General features: G+C 39.2%; 1 protein-coding gene across 1 annotated transcript in view; it reads right to left on the reverse strand.

Moving 5' to 3' along the window:
* Window positions 1-5,700: 5,700 nt before the first annotated feature.
* The window catches only part of TAF4 (TATA-box binding protein associated factor 4), a 39,647-nt gene continuing 26,356 nt past the window's right edge, over window positions 5,701-18,991 (reverse strand). Inside the window, exons 8-16 of the mRNA XM_074920464.1 lie at window positions 17,868-18,119; window positions 16,259-16,403; window positions 15,777-15,891; window positions 14,960-15,129; window positions 14,228-14,358; window positions 13,486-13,611; window positions 11,023-11,079; window positions 10,824-10,943; window positions 5,701-7,176 (exon numbers count right to left, since the gene is read on the reverse strand). Of these exons, the coding sequence (XP_074776565.1) occupies window positions 7,009-7,176; window positions 10,824-10,943; window positions 11,023-11,079; window positions 13,486-13,611; window positions 14,228-14,358; window positions 14,960-15,129; window positions 15,777-15,891; window positions 16,259-16,403; window positions 17,868-18,119 (1,284 nt within the window). The 3' untranslated portion in view covers window positions 5,701-7,008. The remainder of the gene's footprint in view (window positions 7,177-10,823; window positions 10,944-11,022; window positions 11,080-13,485; window positions 13,612-14,227; window positions 14,359-14,959; window positions 15,130-15,776; window positions 15,892-16,258; window positions 16,404-17,867; window positions 18,120-18,991) is intronic.

The following is an 18,991-nucleotide window of genomic DNA, read 5'->3' on the forward strand; positions in this document are numbered from 1 at the left end:
GGGCTCAGAGCACCATCTGCCGCCCGCCGAGTCGAGCTGGCCACCCGCGTGCGGCTCCTGGCCTTCCCCTGAGCCGGGGAGACACCGACACGGTGCCTTATTAATGAAGTAACAGCAATTACAGAGCATTTCCCAAGCGAGGGTTTCTGTGTTCTCCCTCAGGAGGAATTCAGCTGAGGCAGGAATAGGATGCGGTGTTAATCGCCTCTGACAGGTGAAGGCACAGGACAGCAAGGACCAGCTGCCTCCATGACCCTCCCCTCCTTTTTTTTTTTTTAAATAATTATTTCCTCCTCCCTCAACCACAGGGCACCGAAACCCCAGCACTGACCTCTTTACTCCCTCCCACCCAGCTCCACACTTACCCCAGTTTTCTGCCATTAAACTCATCCTGAGTGTTGAACTACTTTGTCAACACTTTTTTTTTTTCCTCTGCTTCTCACACTTCCTCCCCCCACCCCCTTTCCAAATCCAGCCACAAAATACTCTATAACAGAAATGTTCACTGGATACAGGGGAAAAAATAAACCCAGTAGCTTTCCTTGAAGTAGCTATTAACATCACCATCCACAGAGTGAGCATCCCATTGCACATCTTCTATGTGCAGGATGAAACATTCAAGAGGCTTCTTGCTGCAGTTATAAAATGATTCCCCTCTTACACCTCTGAGCAGCTTTGGGTGACAATTTGCCCTCCCCCTGATTCTTCAAAATCAGGTTTAGGCAGGACCAGAGATACAGGAGACCTGCTGGGTCACAGAGCAGGCCTCACTAGAGAGAAGGGAGCTGCCCTGCAGAGGAGAATTTTATACATATAAAGCAGACTTGTCTTTTATATATATATATATGTGTGTGTGTGTAGTAAATATAGACACACACACACATTAAGTGTATGTATAGATATATAAATAAAGCGGGTGGGGAGCAGGGGCAGCCACGAGCCTGGCTCTGTGAGGAGCCCAGGGTCACACAGCACCTCGTGACCTTCCTCCCCGCTGGCAAAGCAACTTCATAAACTCACAGAAGAATCTCTCCAGGCCTACAAAATCCGGCAGGCAGCCACTCACACCTCAGGGGTGGGATGCTGTCACTGCGGGGGCGATCCCCTCCAGGGGGGCTGCCCACAGGGACCCATCACACCCAGCCCTTCCCCAGGCTCCCTGCCTGCTTCTGTTGCCAAGGAGATGGGGGATGCTCACACAGACCTGCTTTGTGTTGTGTAGGTACCAGATACCGTGTTTATCTCTTTTTTTTTTTTTTTTTAAATTTAAAGGCAGCCTCAAGCACATTCCCGTGGGGTGAAGCTACTCAGAGTTTCCAGCCCACCCATCCCCACCCGCTGCCTCACATCTCAGCTCTCCACTCAGCTGCTGGGGTACAAAGTGGGGCGAGGGGAAGGTCCCTTGTTCCCTCCTCCCCAGCCACTAGCTCCTGCTCTCATCCCCACCCACAGGAGCTCTCTGGAATTTTGCAGTCGGGGAACAGAGGAATTTTGGGGGAGATTTTCTGGGTTTTCGCTGCAGCAGAACAGGGACAAGAGGGGCAGATCTCTGCTGGATGGGAACAGAACTCACCTCCACCGGCACTCTCAGCTCTGACAACACAACTGTTTCAGGGCTGTGCTCTGAAGAGCGACTCTGAAATATCTGCATTAAGAATAAAACACACAAAACATACCCCCACCATTCAAGGAGGAAGAAAAAGCTACTATATCAAGTAAAAAATCATACATCAAATCACACACCTCTGCTGTACATCAGTATGAAGAGTAAGAACATCTAATTTTTTTATATATTTATATATATATATTTTAGGTACTTAACAACTCTTATTTCTCAAATACAAATGATCAATCCCAACAACTCCACCTAGAGGTGAAGGATCTTACCCATAACTTACCCAGATTTTTCCCGAGTCCCTCTCAAAGTGGAGTAAAGGAGCCTGGGCGCTAAACAGTGACTTGCCTGAGATTACATTAGGATTTTCATTTTCTCTTAAAGAGGCTGTATGTAAACATCACAGCGTTGGTCTCCTGGGAAATTAGATATATTGTTCTTCAAAGCCCAATCTGCAATAATTGGGCAATGCTCCAATGTGTTTGCTTGAAACTAGAGCACGAAATGCATCACAGCAAACTAGAAAGCACTTGCAACTTTTTTTTTTTTTGGCAACTTAATTCTGTTATTGGATTGAAAAGTACATAAGTGCTCAAGTAAAACCATATAGTACTTTTACAGTGCAGTAAAAGCAAGATTTGTTATGCATTTATTCAGTACTTTTACAGAAGCGTGGTACATATCACAGACCAAATGCTGCTCATGGTGTTCGTACAAGTCATCTATTGACTTCAGAACAAGGGAACTCCCAGGAGGAAACCAAAGAGGGTGCAACCCAGCTCCTTACAGAAAATAACAGTAAATAAGTCGAGCCGGAAGACAAAAGGAAAAATATACTGTGTTGCATGAGGAAAGGTATTCCTGAAGTAGCAGAACAAAAGTAAAATCAAGTAGCAGCTATGAAGAGCAAAGCCTCCCCCCAGCACACCCAGAGCTCCCGCTCGCACTCCCACGTCTGCAGCAGCACGGAGCAAGTTTCTCTCAGAAGCCAAAAGAATACAAGGATTGTGACTGAATTCCTAAAAGCATTTTTTAAACAACTTACTCCCTTTCTCACAGCTCCATATGTCACTGGGCAATAACACCACCACACAAAAGAAAGGAGTCCTGGCTTGCCCCCGTCTCTGGTGCAAACCATGCCCAGGATGGCAGTGGGGGAGTCAAGGGCAGGTTTTGGCCACAGCAGCTTTGCAGGGGGATGACAGATCTGTGCTGTTAAAATGCAGTTTGAAGTACAGTAGTGGGATATTCTAACTGGGAGGACTGGGACACACCTGCAGAGGCAGCACGTGTTGGACAAATTAAAGGCAGGTCAGTAAGGCAGAGCAGGCCTTAAGGTGCTGCCCTCCCTATTTATCACTGCAACAATGAAATTTCTCCCAAATTTATCAGCCTGGCAACTTTCACAAACAGGGAAAAATATCCCAGAATACTAAGAAGCCAGTCTTATGCACAGTGCTGCTTGCATGACATTTCCTAAAAATCTAAAGATTAGGATCAAGCCAGAGCACCCAAACCTTTCCCTCTCCGCGCTTTATACCGTATTTTAACACGGCAGGTTGACCTGCACTTGCCTAAAGCCCTGATGTGTAAAAATCCTTGCATAAACACTGGAAGTCTTTAAAGAAGGGACCCCTCCCAACCTGAACATACAACACTTACCTGGACACATGGGTCTGCACACACACTCCAGGGAAACATTACTGCTGAAATGGCCACTACAGTTTGTACCCAAGCAAGCTGCTGTCCTGACTTACCCACAAAGATTAAGACTTTTCTCTGCAGATGGACAAATAACTGTAACATAAGAAAATGGTTAAAATTATCATTGCATTAGGCTTCTCGTACCATTACTTGTAATTTAGACAAAACCTCAGAAATATGGGGAAACTTCTTGGATCGGATGAAAATCTCTAATAAAATCTTAATTACTGTGCATTTGACAGCATTTATCAAGAGCATTCATGCATGCATCTCTCTGTATTTCAAAAAGGTTCCCTGAAAACATATATATTTAATTATATACCTGTGAAATACAAAAGACAGGCTGAATTTAGAGTGTCTTATTCTATCTTATTTGTTCTGCTGAATTTTTGTGCTAGACAAAGACAGACATCAATAGCTCAGAAACATTACATCTATGCACTACCTAATCAAAGGTATTAAAAGAGAAAGAGGCATCAAGACCTCCGTAAGCCAGGGTAGAAAGCTCACCTCTAGGTCACACATACACGCTGGTAAACTTACAGGCAAGAGAGAAGCAACCTGTCCCTAACAAGGAGCTGAAAATGTGACAGAAAAAGGTATAACATCATAGACTCACAGAGGGAGCGAGCCTCCCAGCTGTGGCAAACTTCAGCACGTGCACCTCCGGTTTTGAGGGTGCTACAAAGAAGTTGCATCACTCATTGGATGAAGAGGACGAAGGGTCTTGGGTGGAGCTGTGCAAGCTTAGGGGCCAGAAAAGAATCCCAGTTCCTCTCTTTACAGGTCACTACCGCACAAGGGCAGTGCTGCTGTACACATACACTGCCCCGTACCACTCCTCAGTTGTGCCTTTGCCGCTTCAAAAATAGTTACCATCATTAGTTACCATCATCAAGTTACCATCAATAGCTACCATCATCAATAGTTATCATTAAAAAAACCCCTAGAGAGTCAACAACTCATCTGCCATGAGAACATCTCCTCAGAAGAAAGCCAATGCCCACATGAGGCAGTACTCCAGTATTAACAAAAAAATGCCAATATTACAGTCAAAAATTACATGAACTACTGGAGGGAGCATGGGCACTACCAGCTTTTCAGACTAAAAGAACAGGAACTTTTAAAAGCTGAGAAAAATACCTAGTGCAGGGCTGACTGTGCACTTAAAAAATGTGTCACAAAACCAAGAGCCACAGCCATAGATCTCTCCATCCTCCCAACTCCCTTGGCCCCTCCAGTGCATTTCTAAGCTACTACCTCTACTGGAGAGGGGGTGCAAAGTACAGGATACCACGTAATAACCTTAATTTTTCAAACATGTCTTACCCCCAACTTGCTACTGGAAGCAATACCTGAAGGTCAGCTTCTTCCCAACTTACCTGGCACAGCTTTGCAGATACTGTGGGGATTAACATTTACAACCAACACTCATTAAAATTAAAGGAAGGCTATGACAATGTTTTGGCTAAAAGTCAAAGTTGTTTCTTTCCACTTAATAACATTACACAATTTGAAAGACAGTTTGGAGTTTACAAACAATTAAAATCTTCAAGTAAGTGCCATACACGGTGTCAGGTGAGTACATCACTTTAGGAGCTAAACGTTTTTCTCAGAGACAACTGGTCTCCTCACGTGGACCGAGCCAGTGCCGGGCTGAGTGCCAGTTCAACAGTAGTGTGCTCGGTGCAGTAGCCTGTAGATAGATTTGTCTGGATGCAAGAAATAATTACCAAATTCATGAGATTTTTCTGATAATCTAATAGCAGAATTCGGCCCTCACAACTGTGAACTATTGCCCACGAGAAGAGGAATTAAAAAAAAAACAAAAATAAAAGCTGAACATTCAGTACAGAGCATCACAAATACACCTTCCCAGATTTTCACGTTAATCAAAAGCGTGTTCCTGATTATATTCTTTTATAGTTGTGCTCCAAATTCTGTGTTTTATGTCACACCTTCTGAAAACCATCGTAGTTAATTGTGTTTGAGGGAGCAGGTTGACCTCAAGGACAGGATGTTTTATTAAACCTTCACTAGACAAAACCAAAACACTTTAAAGATCTATTCAGAAACTTTCCCTACTTAAAAACCAAACCAAAAAACACCCACTATCCACTGATCTTAGTCCAAGACCCCTAACACAAAAACGAAATGTCAAGATTCATAAAGTTACATACTTCCAAAACACTGACAAAACAATATTAAAAAACCCCCAAAGTGCATCTTTAGGAAACAGCATCCCCCTCAGGCAGACTAATCTTTTACTGTACCAAGAAAAATAAATCCAAGAGGAGAAAAGATTTAGAGAGAAAAATACATTAGCAAATACAGATAAATTTGTTTTTAATAAAGGAGTTAATTTTCTTTCAATCCTATATAAAACAATAGCAATTAAAAACTTCATTTTTGAAAGTAAAATATTTACATATGAACAAGTAACTGTGCAAAATTTACATGAAAAAAAATGGAAAGACAGGATTTCCTAAAAGACAAAATAAAAGGGGTGTAACAGTTGTCAGGTGTTGATAAAAATACTGATCAGCATTCAGTTTACACGCAAGAGAGTTAAATTCTACCATGAGAGTTCACACAAAGAAAGCCAAAGTATTTACAGTCATAAAAGTACTATCAATAGACAATTTAATACAATAACCTCTGAAAATATAAAGAACCAATTAGTATATTTGTAATAAAAAAATAGGTACAAAGAAGGGACTTTGCTCTGGACATCTTTAAAGTAGGCCCACAGCTTGCATACAGTCTTTTAGCAAAATAATTATAGTTTACATAGCCATTTTTATGTTATGTGCCAAAAATTATGTACAATTACTGACAAAATACACCAACCATTTTTCAACACTTGATTCACACTGAGAAACAGTCTTTTGATGATTCCTCTCAACTTTGATTTTATTTAATCTAAGCTTTCACTTTAGCTAAAAAACACAGTGCAAGTAAAATATATTTATGCTGAAAAGGTTTCTCTTTTTTTCCTTTTTTTCCTTTTTTAACTTTACAGCTTTACAAACTATAGCAAATAAAATGCATTTTTACAGATGCTGCTAAAACATTCAGAAGTAACCCTCCTTTATGGGATTTCAGGGCCTCTAATAAGCAATAATGTGATTAAAATTGAGGTTATGTTTAAAATTAACTGTATATCCCTCTAGATTTTGAACATTTTGGGGAAAGATAAATATTCTTAAAAAATCAGTTTGCTTTGCTAACTGACTGTTTAAAAAAAGCTAAATGAAATGAGGTCATTTGCTGTAGACATATGCCTATATAATTGATTTAGTTGAATAAAACTGAACTAAAATGCACAATTAATGTCGAAACTGCTACAGGGCTGACAAAGGGTAGCTAGTTATTTGCTAAACGATTCCATCAGTCTTTATATATGGCTTGTTTGGCAAGAAGGCCACTCAATCAAGAGATGAGTTAAAATTTAATTGTCCTTTTATAGTATCCACAGGCCTTGTAAGTATCCTCACTGTTACAGAAATGTACTTCTCTTATACTGAAGAGTTTATTTATAAACAGGAATATAAAACTGTTCCATGTAAAGAGGTGGTTGTTTTTTAAACAATATCCCATTTGCTTGTTACAAAAAGGCGTAATTTGCAAATATATAAAAAAATGTCCTCAGGCGTCTCTCCGTCAAAAATACCTTGATCTTTTCCATTTTACTTAAGGAATGCTTTATATAGCAATAGTGAATGGCTTGTCTCTCGCTCATTTTCTAAACAAAATATGAGGTCCCTGAGGTTCACCCGCGTTATCCTTTGTCGCGTAAACTGTCTGGTTGTTCCAACTCCAGAGCTGCCTGGGACTGCTGCACTTGAACCAGATCCCTGGAAACAAGAACAATAGATAGATCAGAACATGTCAGTGCCCCCAGGTATTCCAAAACTTGTCTGAGAAAACATGCAAGGTAAGAACTAAGGGACTACGTGCAGGAAGCTATCAAACAGCACGTTGTATGCTACCAGATCAGAGATTTCTTTTTTGTTCTTATTTATGAACAATCAGAAGTTTTCAGTGATATTTAATAGACAAAAAAAACCCAAACAAAACAACAAAGCACTGCTCTTATCTTTAGGAAGGCACTAATGATAGGTAATCCCAAGAACCAGAACAAACAGATAAAACAGCATTTTTCACAATGTCATCATACAGATCCCAAGGGTAATCCCAAAGTTCCTGATGAACTGGGGAGCAGCCCTATCCCCCTGGACTGTGAGGTCTTGAATAATGTCCTAAATCCCCCCTGATCTTCATGATAGGGTACCATGAGCTCTCCTTTTGGTGACAACAGCTGTAACCAAGCTCAGGATTACATTAAGAAATAGCTATGCTAGACACAGTCAGACATTCTCTAATGATCTCTGAATTTTTCTCCATCACTCAGCAACACTCATCCCTCTGGTACACACTGGTAGTTTTCCACACAAATTGGCAAGATAAACAAGTAGTATATTATTGTATTTCTCTCTTTAACAAAAAAAAAAAAAAAAAAGGAGGAAAAAAACCCCAGTATCTTTAGAGATCCCAACATCCTTCAGCTGTTCAGATGTACGCTGCCTAGTGAGTTATAAAGCAAGGCTGTTGGGGCCAACTCCAATGCATTTTCACTTGCAAAAGACAAGTGAAATATCTATTCTGATAGAATATATACAATTAAAGCAGTTCTTCTGTGACTGTTACGCTTTCCTTATATAAGCAAGGAAACCCTGGCTGAAAGTCCTCAGCCATCAGAATCAGCAGTAACAAGTTGCCTCTTCCAGCGAAGACTGGGACTTGCTCACATCCCGTGCACATGCACCAGGAACACTTTGAGGGCGGTAAGAGGGGTGCTGTGTGCCTTGGGCTGGCAGAAGGGCTCGGCCCAGCAAGGACAGCTAAAGAGCAGCATGGCTCAGCGCTGCAGCGACCAAAGCCACTCGGAAGCCGCCTCCCTGCTCCTCCTCGCCTGCAGCAGCAGTAGGGCACAGTCACCAGTAGATGGCACGCAGAGACCGCAAAGCCAACTTTCACCTCAAATTTTAAAGTCAGGAATCTTTTTTGGCAGTTGCCTGTTGCCGATACCATGCTCTCTGGGTATTTATGTAAGCGGTGAAGGTGTTCTGAGTGACTGGGAACAGGTTATGTTTCTGTAGCTTATCTATGGATTCTTTTTTCCCCTCCAATTTCATTTACAAGGATAATTTTCTCTACCTTTTTAAATGAACTTCAGCACTTAGTGACACAAGAATGTCCAAATACAGTCCACTAGTGAATAAGCATTTATCTGCCTGAGAGTTTGGAGAATTTTAAAAGACTGTTCTAAGAACACCCCAGACTTGAGACAAAATTTAGTGCAAAAGCCATGCAAATAACTTGCTGAGGCTCACACTAATACAGTCCTTTCTACATGTGAACGTAATACATTTATGATCAGTGTACATTATTAAGAAATCGATGTAAACTTGTGCTGGAAGTTACCATCTCTGGGTTAGTTGCATGCTGTGTCCAGCACAGGTGTTGTTGCTTCACCACACTGCTAACAGTGAAGTGAAACTTCTGTTTCTCAAGCAAGTTATCCATTGAACCAGCAAGCATCAAATCACTGAAATCCTGTAGTTCGGACAGTTTAAAGCCTGGATTTTCAAAGGAGTATTTCAAAGGGGTATTTAGACACAGAACTATGCTACTCCTGTAAACATGGAACAAGTTAAGAAGATTTTCAATAACTTTCCATAAAGTCACATGGACATAAAAACTGACAGGAACCTGTTTTGTTGAATTCTGAAACAAAACAGTACAATTACTACTTAAAGTGATTTTTACATGTAATTAAGATTCAGCATTCCTAGACATCAAAAGCTTACATTCACAAATCTGTGTCTAAGTAATGACAAACCTTATTCTCCACACTTCTTGTAATATGCCTTAACTACAAACTGCATACAAATGGTGACAAGTGGAGCTCAATTTTAAAATGTCAAGTGACACAGCAGCAAAAGCACAGCTGTGAGTATCAGATCAAAAGCAGCTGGTTCTTAATTAAACAGACAAAGAGATTAGATTTCCAGGGAACCTGTAGTTAATTGGTTAACCAGTAAGTGATTAATCTAGGATAACTAAATTAGTCAGATTTAGATGAAATACAAACAAGTGTTCACAGTAGATGTAAAATGCATTCCATAACCTCAGTGACATTAACAGACTATTAATGTTGCACAGTTGAGCATGCGTAAGCAAGCAATGCCAACATTAACACTGCCTGAGATACTTCAGCATATTCCTCAGACGACTTCATTTATATAGACACCTCTTTATAAAAGTGCCACATTCTGCAGTTTTTATAATTTTAAACCACATTTATAAACCTTTAATACAGTAATTTGTTAACATAAGTCTTATCATCAGGAACAGGCATTTTAGTAAATTTCAGAACTCAGAATTACTTTAAAAGATGCTCAAGAGGCTTGATTATTTTTATAAATAACATTTACTAGCATTCAGATTGTTCTCTAACATTTTATATCAAGCACATGTAAATTATTGCTTGTAGCAATTCAGTATAAAGCAAGGTGAATTCTTTTGAAATAAGAGGCTTTTTTATAGTGTAAATGCTTCAGCACTAAAAATTTGGAATGCTCAGGGGGTAATAAACAGAATTATTAAACTATTACTATCCTGTCATTTGCTATCAGACACAAAACTTTGGAGGAAAACATTCTCAAATTATGAAGAGAGCTTTTGGCCCTGTAAATGACAAGTTTCAAGAAGATTTTTTTCTTTTTTGAACACTGGAGAAATCCCACATCACATGTCTTCATGCAGAAAGGAATTTTATACCATTTCATGTTTATTAACTTGTTTAGAAATATAGCAGATAGTCTACCAATCCACCTGAATTAATATTAAACTAATCAGACACTAAGCATGCTGATACTTAGTCTGCAGGGAAATTTTTTAAAGGGTCAGATTAAACAGCAGACTATACAAAGGATGTGAAAGAACATCATAAACAGATGGAAATGGTCAAACTGATCTGCTGTAGAGATGCTAAAACTAAGGCAAATCATCACCTGAAGAAATAAATGAGGCAAGTTCCTATAACCTGAAGCTCCTGCTGTCAAATTTAGCAGTGATTCAATTCTACCACTGCACCCACCTCAGCAGCATTACTCTGCACTCTTATTTAGTTAGACTGGCTACAACCACAACAATCTTTTCCCAAAACTATGGAGGTCCAAAAAAGCAGAGACTTGAGAGAGCAGAGAGATGGCTTTTCTAACATTCCTCCAGCTCCATGAATCAGGGAATGACGAATTCAAATTTTATTCCCTACGCCACTACACAGATGCTAAAAATTGATTGTGGAGCAAGCAAATCCAAACACAAAATACACTTCTGCTGCTCAAAGCTTCCACAAAGTAAGGAAAAAGTTCTGACAGAAAAGTTTTTAACAGAAGCTGATGCAGCAAAACCAAACATTACAATTACACCGTACCTCTGTCCCTGATCCAGATCCCGGTGAATCTACTTTCCTTTTCTTTCTGGGACCGATCGCAGCTAATGCAGTCAAGTTGGCATCCCTCTGTCTCATCTGTGCTAGCTCTTGCTGCTGCATCTGTATTTGCCAGAACAAGTACAGTTAATTAATTTTCTTTCAATTTCCAAAATAAAAGTTCACTAAGGTGAACACTTACCTCCTTGGCCTTCTGTTTCAACCTAAGCTGTTCTGGATCTTCTTGTCGAGATCGAGACTACGTTGATAAGGGATGAACACGGAATGGTTGGAGAAAAAGAAAGAAAAATTAATATGGTTACAAATCAGTTAATAACTTTTACATAGCGTATGAAAGTTTTTCTTAAAAGTTCTGCAGGAAGTGGAGAACACCTACCACTCTCAGAGAGGTCAAAAGGGGAAAATAATTTTTAGAAATCAAAAGTAGTTTTCCACTTCTTAGTTTCAGGTATCTATTTTTGAAAAATCATCCTGTTTCAGCTTTGTTAAAAACAGCAAAGGAATAGCTAAGCATTTATGCCTTAAAACCATCACCAAGACACAAGTTACACAGACCCATGAATTGAAACACACACCTTGCACATGAAAAAAGGAATCATTTTTGAAAAATCATCCTGTTTCAGCTTTGTTAAAAACAGCAAAGGAATAGCTAAGCATTTATGCCTTAAAACCATCACCAAGACACAAGTTACACAGACCCATGAATTGAAACACACACCTTGCACATGAAAAAAGGAATCAGACCTGTACTTTTCAGAAAAATTCCTCCCCTTGCTGTGTAACTATGCACTTACTAAGAACATACCTTTCTGCTACACCTAGACACACAAGTCACACATTCATCTGAACAAACTGCAGCTATGATAACTGACCCACAGACTATTTACATTAGCAAATGCCCATTTCACTTGGACACAAACCTACAATTAGTTGCATGTATCACACTTTTAGAATCATAGAATCGATAGGTTGGAAATAAGCTTTAAAGATCCATGAGTCCAACTGTAAACCCAACACTGCCAAGCCCACCACTAAACCATGTCCCTAAGCACCACATCTGCATGTCCTTTAAATGCCTCCAGGAATGGTGACTCAACCATTTCCCTGGGCAGCCTGTTCCAATGATTGACAACCCTTCCTTTTGGTGAAGAAATTTTTCCTAATATCCAATCTGAATTTTCCCTGGAACAACTTGAGGCCATTTTCTCTACTGCTTATTACCTGGAAGAAAAGTCCAACACCCACCTCACTACACCCTCCTTTCAGGCAGTTGTAGAGAGCAGTAAGGTCTCTCTCCTGGGCCTCCTTTTCTCCAGGATAAACACCCCCAGTTCCCTCAGCTGTTTCGCATCAGACTTGTCCTCCAGGCCCTTCCCCAGCTTTGTGCCCTTCTCTGGACACGCTCCAGCACCTCAGTGTCTGTCTTGTGGTGAGGGGTCCAGAACTGGACACAGTATTTGAGGTGTGGTCTCACCAGAACATAAGTAACAAAACATATAATTTCAGCAAACTTTATTGTCTAATACTATTAAAACACATTTGCTAGTTTTTGTTTCTGTTTTTTTTTTTTTCTTTTTCTACATATGTGAATTCTCTTAGTTTCTTGGGGTTTTTTTCCAAGAAGTCAACAAACAGAAAACAGGAAGAACTTCAAGACAGTCTTTCATCCATCCTCTCACATAAGGCAAGACTAACTATATTCAAATAAATCCTGACTGTTGTTATCTCATACATTCTTTAGACTAACAACAACAAATTATTTTCATTCAATGCTTAAGTACTCTTAAAATATTAAGCTTTTCCTAATGATTAATATACGTCTTCCCTGCTGCACTTTAGGCGCAGCAAACACAGGGAATTGTATGAATATGTAAAACACAGTCATGAAGACATGTCTCACCCCAGTCTTTTCTCTTCTGAAGTAAAGAGATTCACTCTCTAATCTTACTTCATAGGTCACATTTTCTAGACCTTTAAATCGCTTTCCTTCTGAAGTCTACTTGGTGTAGGGCTCAAAAACTGGATAGAGTATTCCAGCTCAGGTCTAACGGGAACCAGCTGAAATGAAGGTGTTAGTTCACAACTTATGTGCGAACACTGCAATACAAAAACTGGATTTTGACATTATCAACGCATACCAGATCAAACCCAAGAGAAACCATAGGTTGTTTTGCGAATTACTTCTAGAGCACTCCTGCCTAGTCATATTCATCCTATATTTGGGCCACTGAGTAAAACCACAAAGTCTAATGCTTACATTAAAACCAATTCCTATTTATTGTATTTCTCCAACTTGTAAAAATCTTTCTGAATTCTATTTCTGTTCTCCAAAAAACCTGTAACCTCTCTATTCCACTCAAGAGTACCACCAAGATATAAAATTCACCTTTTTCACAATACAAAGTGCAAAAACTAAATTTTAAGACCTACTTTAATTTGGGAACATAGGAGACTAGCAAATAAGCTGTCTCACATGCTTTTCCATGAAAAGCAGAACAGAGCTTAGGCGAAGAACATAACCATCAAGCTCCATCTTTGAAGAGCAGTCTTCCCCTTTATTGCAAGTGCTTTAAAATGAGAAGAAACTCTGCAGTTTTGACGTCAAAAATGACACTTTGCAAACGTGTAAAATCCAAGCACTTGCCTTTGCTGCACGCATTAAAATTTCCCTTTCTTGTTCATCTTTACGCTGTTTTTCTATTTGATCAAGTTGTTCAAAGAACTTGAGCTGTGCTCGAACATCACTTGCTTGTTCGTATCTTTCATCATCCTGAAAACACAAATATATTTCTCATTAAATTTCTTAAAAACAAAACTGTTAGCTTGTACTGTGCTGTAGAAGAACATATACATTTAAAGCTCAAATGTTCACTTTGTCCCTTTCAAACCAACAGCAAGCGTATATTTACACCAAACCAGCTAGAATTCTTAAAAGCATTTTGTTCTATTCCATGAATCATCAAATTTTGATTTCTAAACTAGTATCATCACAGCTTTAACCTCACGAACGTATTTCACAGAGCTGTGTGGTGTTTAGGCATTTGCACCTATTAAGAACACACATCTGTCAGACAGCAGTCTCTTGAGAATTCGAAGCAGGGCTTTTATCTGTCTATCTGATTGTACAGTCACTCAAGTCTCCAAACATTTGACAGAAAGGGGAGGGCACAGTTTCTCTGCATTTGTTTTAAAAACATTTTGTATACGCAAGCTGAAGAGTTCTAGTCATCCATGTGTATTAATATCTTAATGTAAGATGAATCAAAGAGAATAAACAACCTAACCACAGAATGAAGAACACCTGAACTCATGCATTACAGCCAACACGATAGCCTGCTGAATTTGTGTGATTTTGCCTTTTTATTCATGCAATTAAATACAGGTACCTTGTATGAAATATTCTTTTGTTGAGCAGTCTCTGACAATTTTTCCACGAGGTTTTGTAGTCTTTGTTGTGTAGCATGTGAAACATAGCTAACTACATCAGGATGGATTTCTGTTATTCCATGTTTTTTACCTATGATCAGGACAGAAGTCAGTTGTAAAAAATTATTTTACAATACAGCTAAACATGTGGCTAATCTCAGTCATGGAAATTTAAATGCTGCTTGCAAAATAAGACTTTCAGGTATTTTTCAGACAAGCATTAAACAAGAAATGGCATACATATGAAAACTTATATTAGCTTAACAAAAATGTACAATTTATTAATAAATGCTGTATACTGCAGTACAAAAAATAACCGAAGAATGATTTTTGCTCCACCATCAATTCTAAAGTAGTAAATCCAATAAAAGTGTTTCTGGAATTATTTTTTTAATAACAAATGTCATTCTTTTTGTTAAGCCTTATCAGTTTATACACTCAGAATTTTAGCCAGGTCCAGTAATTCTGATGCTAAATTGCCATCAATTTAGAAGGCAACTCTATAGTTTCGCTATCCCTCAACACTATTCTGCTTTCATAAGCTGCATGATTGCCCACAAGCATCAGAATATACAAAAGGTATGGACTCCAGCAACTTTAAACTATTCACATCTATTTCTACACAAAATGCCTTCAATTAAACCCAAGACTAGTGAAATTTGTTTCTTAAAGTTCAAGAAAAATCAACATACCTATTTCTAATATCCTTCTTTGTAAAGGTGCTGGGAAAAGGAAGGTTTCATCTTTACAGGATCTTGTTAATGTGCCCACTAGCTCAGAGTTTGTTGCCAGTATTCGAGCACTTTCTTCTGACAGGTTGACTCCAGCCATTGATGCAACATCATTAATGTCATCGTCATCCCTTAAGAAAGAAAAACTCATTACAATCATAACATTTGTGCTTATCTGCACTTACCGCTACAAGTCCACAGCTGCATATAATGAATTCCACAGTAAACCTGAGTCCTTTATTTCATTTTTGCCTTTTATTTGCTTTTATTACTCAATAAAATAAAACTAACATAATTTGATTCCAAAGAGCACTAGAAATATTTCTGCAGTTTTGTACTTCCTACCTGTTTTCTCAAGATCCTTTCTTACATAACGTTTCAACACCTTGAGAAGCAAGGGATCCAACATATCACCACCACAAAACAATAATAAACTGCACTCATCACTGTAAGCCAGGCTGTGCATCCGAATAACCCGAGCAGAGTTGGGAGGAGTGAAGGAATTCATTTCATTTGCTTGTCCAGGCAGGGATTGTTTGTGAGGTTTGATATTTATCCTTAGTGCCAACTAAATGCTAAAACCAGTCTGGCACAAGTATGCTCACATTTTTGTTAAAGTCTTTATTAAAGTAGCAAACCTGCCCACAGAAAATCCACCTCTAGTTCTTGTGAGTTTACCCAGCCTGATTCAGCACCACTGGAGTACACAGAAAGGTTCCCACTGAGTTCAGCAGGCTGTCCAGGCAGCGCAAGCACAAATAAGCATACGGTTCCTCACCTAAAAGAACCTCCCCCAGGTTCTTTCAGTTTATTCTTCTGAGCAGCAGCTACTTGTGACGAAACAGTGGCAATAGCTTTGTTTCCAGGTAATACTGCTGGTTTTACCACAGGTACTGCAAGAAGACAGACAAGATTTGTACTCCATCAATCTTGTATCAGAGTTCAGATTTACAAGCCAGTCGTGGGGTAGTAATGGCACTAGTTCTGGTGCAAAGGCTTCACCTCAATAGTTTCTGTCAGCATTTCACGCATCTAAAACAGGACCCTCCCACACAATTCCACTACCCAAACAATTTCTCTGACTGTAGATGCTGCCCTGACATACGTGCATGCTCAGCCACTCTGGCACTACGCACTGAAGATTTCAGCAGTAGTAAAACAGCCTTCAAACAGCTACAGGGCACTTAAGAACTGATCTTCATAAACCACACCAGTTAATGCTATCAAATACGGCCTATACCAAGTATCTTGACATCTTACCTGTCTGAAGTTGATTCAGTTGAATTTGAGGAGTAGTGAGCATAATACGACTGTGTGGTTGCCGCAGTGCTACCATTGGTGTCTGTGTCAACGTTACCTGCGGAGGCCTTATCAACGCCCCTGCTTTTTGAGACTGTTGGATAACCTGCAAGTAATAATAAAAAAAATAATTTTAAAAACCCCAAAAAAGAAAAGAACTGTAAACAAGCTAAGAAATAACTAAGGCTAAGAATTAGGTGGGAAGAACAAACCCAACAACACTTGATCTTAACGCATCTGTTCATTGATCTAGAACCAGCATTCTTTGAGGTACTTAAAAGTTTCTTCAGATAAATTACACATTACAGGAAAACCAATATTCCACTTTCTGTGATACAAAAAAGAAATCAGTAACCAATTTCTATTAAAAAACCAACACAACCAAACATCTATAATCACAAAGATCCAGTTAAAACTATCTACACGTGGTTTCTACATTAGAGATAGAGGCAAATTGGATCTGCCTGAACAAACTCTAGAACTAAAAATAACAGGAGACACGATAAAGATAATCCAGCTGATTCTACATATGCTGTTTTCATCCAGAATCAGGATAAGCTACAGCTGTGTAGCTTTCTACTATTAGATTGTTAAGTTAGACTGAGTCTCGGGCAGCTGTAGCCATACTGCTTCTGAACATGAACTCATGAAAATAGTCACATCGCAATGCTACAATCAGAGCCTTTTGTGCAAACTCATCTTTTGGCCTCTGTTAGTTTTCAGAAATTTACTTCAAACAACTGTAAAGAAACATACCAACTCTGACTATTCACAAGCTTCATTTCTATAACTTGGCAAGTCTTTCTTTTGCTACTTTTGTTACAATTTTATATATTTAAGTTAAAGACCAAACTATTCTCTTGAAAATCCAGAACTAATTAGTCAATGATCAGTTTCTATTACTTCCCTAGGTTCCTAACCTCTTTCTATAATACCTAGATTATAAAGGCAGTAAGACCAATATAATCACTAGCTTTTCTCTCAAGATAAGTGAAAAGTATTTATGAACTAATAAGAGCTCTCTCCTTTTCATTTTGTGTGAAAATTTCTGGACCAAGTAGCTCAGATGAATGTCAAATGCTCTATAGGGAACATAGAGTACTAAACAGCAAAAAAACCCTAGCAATGTAATAATCTAGATTAATTAATACACATCCTAGCAAAAGCTTACACTCAGACACCGCTTTGCTATGAGAAGAGGAAAAAAAGGTACTGCACATTATACTGTTCTTGTTTGGTTTATGTCCAAGCCTAAAAAAGTTATTCTTTCTCCTCTTTTGGGGTAATCTGTTGTTAGCCTTATGAAATGGGAAATGAAAGATCCTCCAGAACACTGCTCTCTCATGGGGATGGAGTGATTGAGACAATCTACCAATATTTCACCCTATAATAGGAAATAATATAGTACTTTAATCAAGAATGGATTTTAAAATATACTTTTTTTTTCTTAGTAGCTAGTTTCTCTGAATAGGTCAAAGACCTGATTAAGCTGAACCACCAAATTAGAAAAGTCACTGTATTACCAAAGGAATGCTGTGCAATAACAGATGATGCACTCGAGCTTACGCACCAGTGGTGTAGACTGCCCTTGTTTATTAACACCAACTTGTGTAGGCTGAGTTAGGCTGATTACAGGTTGTTGGAGAGTACTCGTTACAGTTGCAGTTGCCTTCCCTGCTGTGCGCTGAACTGAGGAGCTGAGGAGCACCGCTGCAGACGGAATCGTCGCTATCGTCGCTTGTGTTGTTGGCTGCTGCTGCTGACTTTGTTGAATGAAAGCTGCAGAGTCTGGTGTTAACTGTCTCAAGGCAGGTAAACTCCTCTGAAAAGAGGAAAGAATTTGCTTGAGTATTTTAATCTCAGATCACACAAGAAAAGGGTAACTGTAAAAAGCAACGTGTTTCACTTCAGTCCATTGTATCAGTCTGCGTGCACCTGAGAAAACACGATAGGGGCACACACAGAAACACCACGCTACTTTACATTTAAAGCCAGACAGAGTGACAGCACCTTCAGTTGCAGAAGCCTGGATATCATGGGCATCTAGGTTATGCAAGCCTACCTGGAACCCCTGGTATGTATTTAACAATCTGGGCCCATGCTGCCTCCCCCTCGACTCTGTTCCTCCATATCTAACAAGGGATGGCTTAAAAGACATTGGTGAAGGTTTCAGAACAGCTCAGAGACCACAGTGTTTTACTGGATTCTCACATTAGTTGTTTTCCTACGGTAACAGTCTTTGTCCTCATGAACAGCTCAAGGTTAAATAAACATTTAAGAACCCAGAAACATCACCACACACCTACAACTATATCCTTTCGCCACACATTAGTTAAGCAGAGTTATACTCTCACCATATAGTGCTGTTGTACTTTCTCTGATTTTCAGACAGTAAACGTTTCGAAACAAACATTTTGAGATATGTCCAATTGCTACAAAATTTATGACAAATACGATTTATTATTGAGAGGTGACAAATTTCCTATTTATCCATATAAACAGGTATACAGCACAGGCAAAAGAGTACAAGTTTGTCCAGAAGGTGTGGTTTTCTGTATCGTTCAATCCCTTGTTCTCTTTCCAAGACTAAAAAGAGGATAATAAATTCATTTATATGTTTGGTGCTATGGAAAGAAACTGCTTAAGTCATAGAAAGCAAACTTTTCAGATCTCTCAAAGGAGCTACCATGTGAT

This window comes from Athene noctua, chromosome 16 (assembly GCF_965140245.1).
Source record: "Athene noctua chromosome 16, bAthNoc1.hap1.1, whole genome shotgun sequence".
NCBI classification, from domain to species: Eukaryota; Metazoa; Chordata; class Aves; order Strigiformes; family Strigidae; genus Athene; species Athene noctua.